Consider the following 12,648-nt stretch of genomic DNA (forward strand, 5'->3'; position numbering starts at 1 on the left):
TGAGCCCCAACCCCTAGATAGAGACTTGTTGATGATACAAAGTCAGGCTTATTAACCTTGCTGAGCAAGAGATCACATCCCATGGAAAGACTCTCAGTGCCCTCACACAGGTGGGGCGTTTAGCCAGGGTGAATGTAGGGTGTGGGAGATGGAGTTTGCGATATGGTTGTAGTAGGGGAAAATTAGAAGCGTGGTGGTCTGAGAGGGATTGATCAGAATCTGTAAAGTAGGCATCTCTGGAGTGATCGCGATCTTACCTTTGGAACACATAAGTCTGTGCAGAGTTACAGTTAAGAAGAGTTTGGTCTTGGAACATTTTGATCGAAATGATCTTTGAGTTTAAATACTGTGTCTTGCATGTCATGTTTTGGTATCCTTTTTCTGTTTTGTGAATCATGATAGAGTCTGTTGTACAAATTGTGGTTTCTGTTTCATTACCCACACTGTGGCATCTAGGTTTCACTGGTATCTTCTCTACACAAGAGCTAATAGAATGATCTTTGAAAAAGTAGAAATAAAGTTGTACCATTCTTCCACATACGTCCCTGTGTTGGTTGTCCATTGATTTTTTTTGCCCATTGATTTTTAAAAATAATCCAAGCTCCTCACCCTGATGAGTAAGATGTTGCATCATCTGCCCTTAGCTTATCACCATCCTCATCTCATCCCAGGTCCTCTCCTACTTACGCCTCCTCAAAGAGCTTGTTCTTTCTTTTTTCTGGACTAACTATCTAAATTTATTAAAGGGGTATTTTTATGTAAGAATCTTTAATTAACAGAATATACTGGAAAGATATTTTTGAGCAAGAACTGCCCTCCTGGCTTGATTAAAGCTAGCAATGGGTATGGTTGCCAGCAACCTTTTGTGGTAGATTCACTTAGTGAATATTTTATTGAGTTACAGGCATGAAGTATACAGACATAAGTCCTGTATTGTCTGGATTTACAATAGTGATATTATCCATTTACCTTAAGTTAATAGATTTTGATGCCGAGATGTTTTTTTTTCTTTTTTTTTTTTTAATTTGAAAATCTAGATGATGGGCTTTTGTATATTTGTAAGCTTTTAGATCCTGCTCACTTTACTTGTTATATTTAAAGATGTTGGTGATCTTTATTTAAACAGCATTTGATGGTAATAAATACTATTCCCCCCACCCCTTTGTATTTTTAAACAGTGTGGAGGGTGCTGGGCCTTCAGTGTGGTAGGGGCAGTGGAATCTGCATACGCAATAAAAGGGGAGGTTTTGGAAGACCTGAGTATACAGCAGGTCATCGATTGTTCCTACAATAATTATGGCTGCAATGGAGGGTCTACTGTCAATGCTTTGAACTGGTTAACTAAGGTGAGTTGTTTCTCAACCTCTTCAGCTCTTTGCTTCCTCTCTGACTTGTTTAATATGTGTTTCCAAATTCACAAAGTTTACTCTTATGCTAAATAATCTTTTCAGGTTCTGGGGTTTAGATAGCCAAAGCTTGAATTAATTTATGGCAGGGTTTTAAAATAAATTGCATCTAGGAAAATCAGACATCAGTAAATCAAAGCAGGAAAAATCTTATCTGAAGTTTATTTTCAGAAAAGTCTTGTGCTTCTGTTTTAGCATTTTTGTATTTATTAATAGGAAGATGTTGTTTGCAGATAAGTGTCATATAATGACCCAGAAAGATGAAAGTATATTACTTATTCATTTTGATAGAATTTCAGAATATTAAGGTTAAAAGGAACATTGGAGTCAACTGATCCATAACTCTTTTTTTATAGATGAAGAAATAAGACCTGAAAAGAGAGATCACTTTACCAAGTCATTAGCTAAGCCTGAAGTACATCTGAAGCTCTCAGCTTTCCAGTATAAGGTTTTCCCAATATACTATGTGTCTCATAAAATTCTTAGGATACTCTCTGAGATTTTCCAGATCCATTTGGCCAATAAGGGCACTATTATGTTTTTGGTTTTTATTTTTAATATCATCAAGGCAGACTTCCAAAATCTGGAATGTCTTTCCATTGTTCATTATATTTTAAGATACTACATGCCAGGGACACTCTATATGTATCACAGCAGACATTGAATTGTGTGCCCCCTTCCTTCCAGAAACCCAGTATTCAAAAAGGGAGGATTCCAACAGAAAATTATAAAATATTTACCTGTGGGTAAACCATTGTACTGATTGAGTCTTCGAAGACTTGCTAGCATGGAACCAGAAGAGCTGGAAGGAAAGCTTTGCCCTGCTGTGTCCTCAGGAACAAGATAAATTTTGACCTCTTATCAGATAGACAGAAATGCTAGGGAAGAAAGGTGTAGGAGAAGCAGAAGTAAAAGAGAAAGAAGGACACTGGCTAGTGATTACTTGTGATGTCTATAACAAGTACCTAAAGATTGAATTAAGACCTTACAAATGCAAAGAATATGTTGTGGTATAGTTATGGCCAAGGTGAACCTTATTTTGGCATGTTGACGTAAATTCTGTTTGACTTTTAAAACCAGCTGAATGGAAGTGAATACTTTGGGTGGTTATTTTCTTTTAGATGCAAGTAAAATTGGTGAGAGAGTCAGAATACCCATTTAAAGCACAAAATGGTCTGTGCCATTATTTTTCTGGTTCACATTGTGGATTTTCAATCAAAGGTTATTCTTCATATGACTTCAGGTAAATGTTTTATTCCACTGCGCTTTTCTCTATGATCTATTCACTATTCAGAATTACTAACTCAATTGAAGGCATCATTGCATCCTCTTAATTGTTTTAAAACCTGCATTTTACTGGATAGACTAATTGGCAGTCACAGTAGAACATTATAGGACGTTGGTTCTTGAATATGGTTTATGTTCTTTTCTCTATGCACTTGTAATAGAAATAACAAGTTTAAATTAGTAAATGTAAATATAGTTTAAGGTATAAATTATATGTACACCTCCCTTTTAGCAAGTTTACTGGTACAATACAATTAGCATGTCTCAGTCTTACTGTTTAGTCAATCCAGGATCACTTAGTTTAGACTCTTCAGCTAATATCAAGCAGTTTATTTACCAAAAAGTATGTTTTGAACACCCTGACACTTTTCCAGGCATAAACTATTAGAAAAACCTAAACTAAAACTTCCAATTTGGAAACAAGTAGGGAAGAATATACTGCTGAATGTAAAATGTTGAGCACATACTAAAGCACAATAGAAGTAATAGGGACAAAGATAAATGAGAAAGAGGTCTATGTATTGGAGCTCGAAGGGCAGGATGACTTTAGAAAGATTCAGAAGAAAACAGTCATTAAAAATACTTCCAAAGCACATGAAAACCAAAATGCTAGATAGAGAATTATTCTGACCACTTGAGAGAGGGCAAAATCGGTGTTCGGGGGTTGATGAAAACAAAGAAAGTCTCAGCTAACTCATGGCTTCAATATTTTCTTAAGAAATATAAAAAGGAGCTTCACACTGTCTTTTGAAATAGAGAGGACGGAGGCATTAAATTGAATTCAAGAAAGGAGGCAAAATGCCCTATAACTTACTGATACTGAATACACAAGAATCTCCTGACACAGATGGTGTCTGCCCATGGGATCTCAAGGAAATCAAGGGTGAAATTGGATCTTTGAGCAAAAGGCAAGCCCTCTAAATAAGCATAACTATGCCAGAGGACCAGCAAATTGTCAACATAATTCTTGTTTATAACTAGGACTCTTGGGGTGACCCTGGGAAGTGTGCCCCGGGAAACCACAATTCTACACCTGGCAGATTATGTAGGATCTTTAATAAAATGTGCAGGGCTGCTGAGGACGTTGGCTAACACTTTCCTTTGGGGATGATGACAGTACACATGCTAAAATGCGAAAGCGTGCTCTATTTGCCATCGATTACTTGAGAGTGCAAGGAAAGGTCACGGACAAGAAGAAACTAGATTTTCAAAATGTTATTAAAAGGTGTTCAGAGAATGCCTTGTCAGGGGTAGCAAACGGAAAAAGTTAAGAAGAAGAATTAGGCATTAGTCAATATGGGAGAGAGAAATAATGCAGAGGGAATTGGTATTGGACCTGAGATGGATTTTATCCAACCCTTTGATAAAGAAGGAGGAAATCTCAATAAACTATCTCCACATTTACCGTAATCACTAAGCTCTTCTTCCTAGTCAAGTTAGAATGCTAAGCTTTTCCAGCTCAGCTCTTAGTGTTAGTAAGACCTTAATTCATTTCTTCACCCATTCAGACATTTACTGAACACTGTCTTAGGTTTTGGGGATTTAGCAGTGGACAAAACAAACACCTGCCCTCATGGGCTACATTTTTTTAGTGGGAGAGACAGATGATAATCAAAACAAGCAAAAATATGTATAGTATATTAGAAGTAATAATTTCTAGACAGAATAAAATAAAATTGGGTGGGTGAAATAGGAAATATCTGATGGAGGGGATTTAAAGAACATTTTAGAAAGGGACGTGGATCACTGAGAAAGTGACACTTGAGTGAAAACCTGAAAAGGGAGGGAAATTAGCCAGACAGATATCTAAGGACTAACTGTTCCAAACCGAGGGAACTGTAAGTGCAAAGGCCCTGAGGTGGAGTCATGTTTGTGGAACAATGAAGAAGCCTTTGTGAGAGTGGGAAGATGGAGTCAGAGAGGTTAGCAGTTAGTAACCCAAAGGCTGTCAGTTCATGTCAGGTCTTAAAGGTTGTAGGACTATCTCTAACTTTCATGCAAAATAAGGTGCGAAATCATTAGAGGGTTGCTGAGACCAGCTCAGCACGAGTGGTTGGCGAAGGCATCATGAATCTGAAAAATAAAGACACTCAGACCAGAGAGCAGGGGACTCATGTCTCAAAGGACAGGAGCCTTGAACACTTGCTCAGCACCGTATTTATTTTCTCAGGACAGCAGGGACGGTACAGAAGTAACTTTTTGTTTATGTTTATTCTGTAACAGTAGTTGCAGACAGAGAGAGTGCCTGTTCCCTCATTTTCGGGGTAGTGATTACGGGACAAAGAGCGTGTTTTTGCTCTGTCTTTAGTGGAATGACAGTCAAGTGGATGTTCCTCAATTTTGGCTAACTTGAGTGTTCTAAAGTTAACATTCCATCATAAACCACAGGCCTCAGTGTTCTGAGTCTGCAGATGTTTTGCAAAGCTGTTGCTTTGCTTTCTCTTATTTTTCCCTTCGGGGGGGGTGGGGTGGGGTTTATGAGTAGAAGAACAACCTGATCTGATCTCATTTTAGCATGATCACTCCGGCTTCTGGTAGAGAACACATTGAACAGGGCAAACGTAGGAGCACAATGAGAGTCAGGAGCACAGCTGTAGGCTTCAGCAAATAAAAATGCAGGGTACTCAGTTAAATATGAATTTCAGCTAAGCAGATAAGCAACAAATATTTTTTTTAAATAGAAGTGTTCCCAAATATTGCATGCAACCTACTTATATTTATATTTATATTTATTTACTTTACAGCATGGTACTCATAGAGGAAAACAGAAACAGCTCTACTATTGCAAACATAGGGATTAACTGTCCAGGAGTTAGAGGGCTGAAAGTCTACAAAGGGGATGCTAAAGTAGTTCAGAAATAAATCATTGTAGGAAGCAAGTACCACTCCTAGAGGTAGGTGAATGGAAGGGACAAGGTGACACTATTAAAAGCTATGAGTTGAGAGGAGTGTCCTACAGAACTGGTGCTGAGCCCTCTGAGGAGCAGACCCTCTGCAGCTGAGGCTTGAACCCCCGTGGAGGGTGCTAGCTGCTGCTTCTCAAGTGTGTAAAGAAGCTGGGGCCTGGAGCCTACTGGGTGAAAACTGGAAAACAGAAAATCCCTTCTCTGCCTGTTTTCGAACATCCTTCTCTTGCCTCCGTTTGCCATCACAGTCAGAAGCCATATGCCAAGGGAACAATACAATTCCGGAGAATCCTTTGGATCATGTAGTTTTGTATATTGCTGCCTTTTAAAATGGATCGTAAGCTCATAGGCCCAAGATTTAATGATATGACCATGATCAACAATGTACGTTTGATACTCATTCTACCTTGGGCAGTTCATGGAAATAAAGATACTATCTGGAGTATTTTAAAGCTAAACTTTAAAATATATAAATAGTGACTTAACCAGGTACAATTAAGATGCATGAAGCCTGAAGATTATATAGTTGTATACTGTATATACATTATCCATGTATGCCCATGTGTGAGAGTTACAACTGTGTCTTTTGTAATCGTCACAAAAGACCGACGCTTTTCTGCGAGACAGCTGATAATAATGCCCCTAAGTTCTGGAACTAAAGAGAACATTTGCTTGGCTTGTCCTTACTCTGACATGTCCTGCTATTACTTATTTTCCAGTATCTTTGCTGTGTTTTCTTCATCCCTGTCTCCAAGCAGGGATTTTTATTAAATTGCTTCTTTTGTCACACAATATTAATAGCCCTTTACTTTCTAAAATGATTTTTCCTTCCTGATCTCTTCCTTCCCTCACTCTGTCTTCCATAAGTGAATCTTCAATGTGATGTATCTGTGGTATATCTTTTGTTCCCATAAATAGGTGGTGACTACTGTGTTCTGTTTAATACAGAAATGATCACATATATCATACTTGTATTAAAAATATGCAAAAATGTCAAAACAATAAAATAGAACTTTATATGCTATATAATGCTGAACAAAATTAATTAGGTGACTTAGAGATGGGAGGAGGAAAAGATAATTTGCTGTAAATGTAAAGTATGACTCATGTGCTGAGGTCCCTTGAGTTTTATCCCTGTATCACTTCTGCAAGGTCGGTGGAATGACTCCAGTGTACAACCAGAATTTGAACCCTGGTATACAGAACATGCCCTGCTCTGTTGCTCTTTGAGAATTTTCCCTTGTCTCAGGGAAATCTAATGAATTCCAGTTATTATTCCAGAAAAAGAGTTTGACAGATAATATGAATAAATATTTAAAATGAATGCATAGTTTTTATTTCAGTAATTTCACTGCTACACATAAATTTTTTTTCCTAATCTGTGGACAGTGTCTTGGTAGAAACTGATCTTCAGCTAGGTTTACTCTTTAAACCCACTAACCCATTCATGATTTGCTGCAGCAATAAACAACCAAACACTGTCTTAATGACCTGAAATATCAGTATCTTGTTTTCAGTACACTTTATCCACAAGATGGACCTTGAAAAAAAGTGTACATTGTGGTTTAATCATGTAGCATTAAGATGGAAGAAGGCTGAAGTTATGTAAGAGTTTATTGATAGATAGTCATGTATGAAAGCAATAGCTGTATCCTTTGCAATCTTCACCTAATTCTGCTTGCATCTTAACATTTCTTCTATCACAATATATAATATTAACCACTTCTGGGTAAGCCTCTGTATAATCTCTATATTTGATTTTCTTTGACATTCACTGAGATTCACTCATGTGGGACATAAATTGTTTGGTCTCCTCATTTTCATATGGTGTGGCAGAGATAACAAGGTACCTCTAAATATCAAATACTGAGTTTTCCCCCTTTCCCTATTTAAAAAAAAAAAATCTATATTTTATTTGGGGACTTTGATGGCCAGCTACAAAATTTTATTTCCTAACTTCTTTGAGGTCAGACCTAGCCATATGACTGATTTCTGGCCAATGAAATCTTTGAAGATATTTTCAGGATTGCTGTGTGTTACTCTTGGGGACTCTTTTCAAAAGAGGCATATAGCACTCTTTTCCTACTTCCTGCTGTAACAAATATGCACTAAATGGTTGGTGCTCCAGCAGCCAGCCTTCTCGGACCATGACTTTTACTTGAGGATGGAAACCTCACATATCAGAACATTAATAGGGAAAGAGCCTGGGTTCCTGACATCCTGGACCCCATACAAGTCCTAGACTTTCAATCTTTTAGGCTTTTTAAGCTTCCGTTATTTAGGTCTTTTGTAATTGCAACCATAGCTACCCCTAACTGCATACAGATTAAATAACTCTTTTTAAAGATATTTTTATCTTCAAAAAATAAACTCATTAACCAAATATTTCCTCTTTTGGCAGTGACCAAGAAGACGAAATGGCGAGAGAACTTCTTACCTTTGGCCCTTTGGTCGTTACAGTAGATGCAGTGAGCTGGCAAGATTATCTGGGAGGCATAATACAGCATCACTGCTCTAGTGGAGAAGCAAATCATGCCGTTATCATAACTGGGTTTGATAAAACAGGTATGTGCTGGTAAGATGCAGCCAAATTGCTTTCAAACTTGAACACTGACTGTCAATGCTCGCCATCTTAGAATGCTAAAATCTGGCCTTGCTACAACTTAATTCTCATGCAGTCTCTTAACTCCTCAGTATACTTGTAAATGTAAATCCTTGTCAAGTTCCACTTATAAAATTTGTTGGGTACCTGCTTAAAATAAAGATAATTCTCATTTAAAAAATGTATATTCCCCGTCTGGAATATTTAGGATGTTTATTGGGTAAAGAGAAACGCTTATCATTTTTATCATATGCAGCTAGCAATTACTTTTTTTTCTTTTCCTAATTCCCTAGAAGCATGTGTTTGCTTTCTGTTGATGCAGTCCCTGCATTAAGTGAAATGAAGTCAAACCTATTTCCTCCTGATAGAGAGTTACATGAAAGAAAACCAGATATACTTAGCTGGTTTAAATTAGCATTATAATACCTTTTTAAGCTTTCTCTCAGAGCCATTATATTTGTCAAGAACCCAGTTTTAAAGGCACTTACATATTCACAGCATGTATGAGTGTTTCAGCATGTGTTACCGTTTTATGTTTTGTAGGAAATATTCCGTATTGGATAGTACGGAACTCCTGGGGCAGTTCATGGGGAGTAGATGGCTATGCCCATGTTAAAATGGGAGCTAACATGTGTGGTAAGTCACAAATCTATGTTTAAAGACTCCAGGCTGTCAAGGAAGCTTCTTTGAATGTATCAAAACTATACATGTGCCTAGTTTATAGGATACTTCTTACATACGCAAAACACTTTTGCAGTAACAAGTTGCATCACTTAACAAATTGAGAAAAATAAAATGTGTTTTAAAAAGAGAGGCTATGGACATGTTCAGGTTTTAAAATAGAAACGTAAATATTCAGGAAGCCTGATGTAAAAACAAGCAAAACATAATGAATAAAACATTGTACGCTAATGTGATATTCGAAAACTGGGTCACACTTCACTTAGGAGGCTCAGCATCTCTGGAAATTTCTCTGAGTCCCAACACTGGCTTCCCACTGCTAAGACTGATTTGGGGTCCTTTCCCCTCTCCACCTGCTTTCATAATTTGAGTCTCCAAGGGCCTTCTTGTTGGCAATTATACAGGAACCCAAATTCTTCTTGAAAGTGAATATTTCCTTCAGGTCATGTTGTCCCTACGAACAATGGTATAAGGACATGTGATATTCGGTGGCCACAAGAGGGTTTCAAAAGACTGTTAATTACAGCAAATCAAGAGTCTTCAGGTAGGCTATTCATTGCTTTCACCATGCCATGATGTGGAGATTTACCTTCTGTGTTAACCAAACCACAGCACGCTTGTAATTTATTGAAATTTTGCTGATTAAATGTAGAGTTTAGATTTTTTTTTTGCATGGGCAGGCACCAGGAATCGAACTTGGGTCTCCAGCATGGCAGGCAAGAACGCTGCCACTGAGCCACAGTGGCCTGCCAGAGTTTATATTTTTAAATTCTATTTTTTAAAAGTTCTGTAAAGTATTGCATTGCCTTTAAGCAATACTTTAGTGCAACACAGATTTCAGATGCATTGACCTCTTCGGTTAGCAACAAGATTTTTGTGGTGTTCTCATGAGCATTTCTTCAAACATCTTTTGGCAGCAATTTGTTGCTAATGCTATTAAATTATTTTCCTAGTAGGTATTTATTCTTTTGAACCCAAAAGAAAAATGTTTTACTTTGCCCTTTATAAAACACCTAAAAAAGGAAATAGAAGAATGATACTAATTACTTTTTTCCTTAGGTATTGCGGATTCTGTTTCTGCTGTGTTTGTGTGATATGTTGTGCAAATGAAGAAACAGCTACAAAAATGAAGACTTGCATAATGAAATGGGATATGCAGTATTTCGCTTTTGACTTCAGCAAATACCCATGGAAGATTCTAGAACCTGGTAGTTAAGATGGAAGACTGGAAAGCTGAGCAGAATATTTTAAGCACTTTGCCGCAGAGTATTCCCTTCTGTAGAGAGTTGGACAACCAAACTGAGTTGGGAGAACACTGGCGTCATTTCCTGGGAAGAGATCTGTGGAAAAATCTCCTTCTCTGAGAGGAAGGTCAAATTAAGAGACATCTTCTATCCCTCCCACGTGAAGAGTCTATTGTTTGTTCCTCTTTCGTTCTTTGGTGTTTTCAGTTGTTTTTAAAGAGATGCTTCAGGTAGGATCAGAGTGGCAATAAGAATTTCTTTCCCTGCTTGGCATTGTAATCTCCAGCATTAGTTTACCCCCGTGTACAAGAAGAGGTGATCCAAAGTTATGTGTGCCTTTCACAAGTGTTATTAGCAGTTCTCTGAGATGGAATATCAAAAGGAGTTGGAAAATACCAGTTGTTTTACCTCAAGCAAATGTTGCTAACCTCTCAAAGCACAGAGAGATTATGTGGAAGGGAATTTAAAGGCAAAATGACTTCTTTAGAGAAACAGTTGAACTGATTGAGATTCAATGACCACCATGGGAACTAGGTCATGAGCAACTTCAAGTAGCACTGCCTGAAAATCAAATGGTTATATGGACATTTCCACTGACGGTAGTCATCATAGATTTCATGCCTAACTTTATTCTCCCTCTATTGGAGAGCAATATATTTCCCCACTCTTCTTTGTCTTTCTCTTACTGCATAATCTTTAAATTTTCCTAGTGGTTTGGATTTCACGATTGAAGAATTAAGCCTCATTGCTTATTTTCCATTTCACTCCTCTAACCAATTATTTGGCCTCCTTTTCCTCCAAGCCTTTTATCAACATCAGGATCTCACCTTTCTCTTCCCCCCATCATTCTCAGGCACAACTCCCTTCAAAATCTAATCTCTTAACTTCAGTTAAATGTGAAACCTGAAATTCTGCACAGTTTTCCCAGTATTCCATCCTGACAGCACCGTTGTACAATGCTTTGCCTTCCACCTGGCTCTTAGCTCTTTAGGCCATTGATTTCTCTTGTTTCATTAATTACGTAAGTGATTTCCAGCTTCTCTGCCATAATCATTGTTCTCATCCAAGTCTGATTAATATATATTCTCAGCAGTGAAAAATAATCTTGTGTACAGAGAAGGGACACTGCCCAGTTTATGCCTTAGAACCAGGAAACAAGCCACTACATGTACGGCAGTGTAAGACCTCAAAGCAAAACAGCTGCTCCCTGATTTACTGTAAGTGCAACCAGTTTGGATGAGTCAATATAAGGAAATCACATGGAATACTCCATATGGAAATATTTCTTCTCTAGGATTCATGGTTGTTTTAATGTAGAGGACCTTAACAATTATGAAACTTTATAAACAGCACCTAACAAATTTCAAGGACACTGAACTTTTCCTCTCACGTTTGGCCTTTCTATATCCATCTCTTTATTAGAAAAACAAAATGACGAACAAAACAGAGTGTTTCTTTTTATTACACCAGCCGGAAGCAACCTCAAAAGAACATGTGTTGATTCAGATTTCAAATGTTCTGGGATGATAGATGTTAACATTTTAGATAATAAATATTCTAGTTTTCCAAGTATGCCAGAAAGAAACTGTGTCCTGTTGTTCTAGTTCCTGATGGATAAATGTGAATGTTTTCTCTTGAGTTTTGTGTCCAGTTGATAACTTTCTCTGTGATAGAAATACTTTTGTAAATTCTCTGTCAAATACTAAAAGATTTTTAGTGTTTCAAAATGAGAATGTTATGGTTTTTACTGAAATTTATAATAAAACAGCCTATATTTATCCTCTGGTAAAGAAGGAACTGTCCACAATTTTATGGTTTAAATTTTGTCAACCCAATGTTAATATGCTTTCCATTCACATAGAATTTTCCCAGCTCAAAATTCAGACATCCAGTTTTTTATTTTCTCCATAAACACTTTGACCTCAGTATTTGCAAAACATCACTCATCAACCTGCCTTTCAATTGCCATAAAAGCTTCTGCACCTCGTAGATTCTCTGTTTAGGTTAACAGCATTAACATTATGTAACCATTCGATAAAATTGTAATAAATCCTAGGTATTTAATCAGGTCAACTATACCTTGGTAACCCATTACCTTATCTCCCAGCCCCTCTCCAACATGCAAGGTCTTCAGTATCTCTTATCTCCACTCAAAGTAGTCTACTCACTCAGCTCAATATCTTCTAACTCGGGGCTTCTCAAAGCATAATCCTCAGACCAATAATATCGGCTTCAACTGGGACTTACTAGAAATGCAAAATATCATGCCCCACCCCAGGCCTTCCAAATTGGAATCTCTTTTCTGAAAAGCCCTCCACATGATTCTGATGGATGCTCTTATAATCTACCATATTTCCACTATATTGACATTTTCTAAAATACAACATCGTCCATTATTTCCTTGTTGGAAACCATTTGGAGGCTCCCCATTGCCTATGAGAGAACATGTGATTTCTTTAAGATGAGCTTTCATGAAGTCCCTCTCTATCTGGCCACTTGCTGCTGTTCCACATGGGTATTTA

The 12,648-nt window shown here is 37.4% G+C and overlaps 1 protein-coding gene across 2 annotated transcripts in view; it reads left to right on the forward strand.

Moving 5' to 3' along the window:
- Positions 1 to 11,904, forward strand: part of CTSO (cathepsin O) — a 35,605-nt gene extending 23,701 nt beyond the window's left edge. The window contains exons 4-9 of one of the 2 annotated variants that reach the window (XM_077139699.1): positions 1,179 to 1,346; positions 2,528 to 2,649; positions 8,001 to 8,164; positions 8,745 to 8,837; positions 9,325 to 9,426; positions 9,942 to 11,904. In XM_077139699.1, the coding sequence (XP_076995814.1) occupies positions 1,179 to 1,346; positions 2,528 to 2,649; positions 8,001 to 8,164; positions 8,745 to 8,837; positions 9,325 to 9,426; positions 9,942 to 9,976 (684 nt within the window). In that variant the 3' untranslated portion in view covers positions 9,977 to 11,904. The remainder of the gene's footprint in view (positions 1 to 1,178; positions 1,347 to 2,527; positions 2,650 to 8,000; positions 8,165 to 8,744; positions 8,838 to 9,324; positions 9,427 to 9,941) is intronic. The other variant, XM_077139700.1, reaches the window with a different exon arrangement.
- Positions 11,905 to 12,648: the final 744 nt, after the last annotated feature.

The sequence above is a fragment of the Tamandua tetradactyla genome, chromosome 22 (assembly GCF_023851605.1).
Source record: "Tamandua tetradactyla isolate mTamTet1 chromosome 22, mTamTet1.pri, whole genome shotgun sequence".
Classification (NCBI taxonomy): domain Eukaryota; kingdom Metazoa; phylum Chordata; class Mammalia; order Pilosa; family Myrmecophagidae; genus Tamandua; species Tamandua tetradactyla.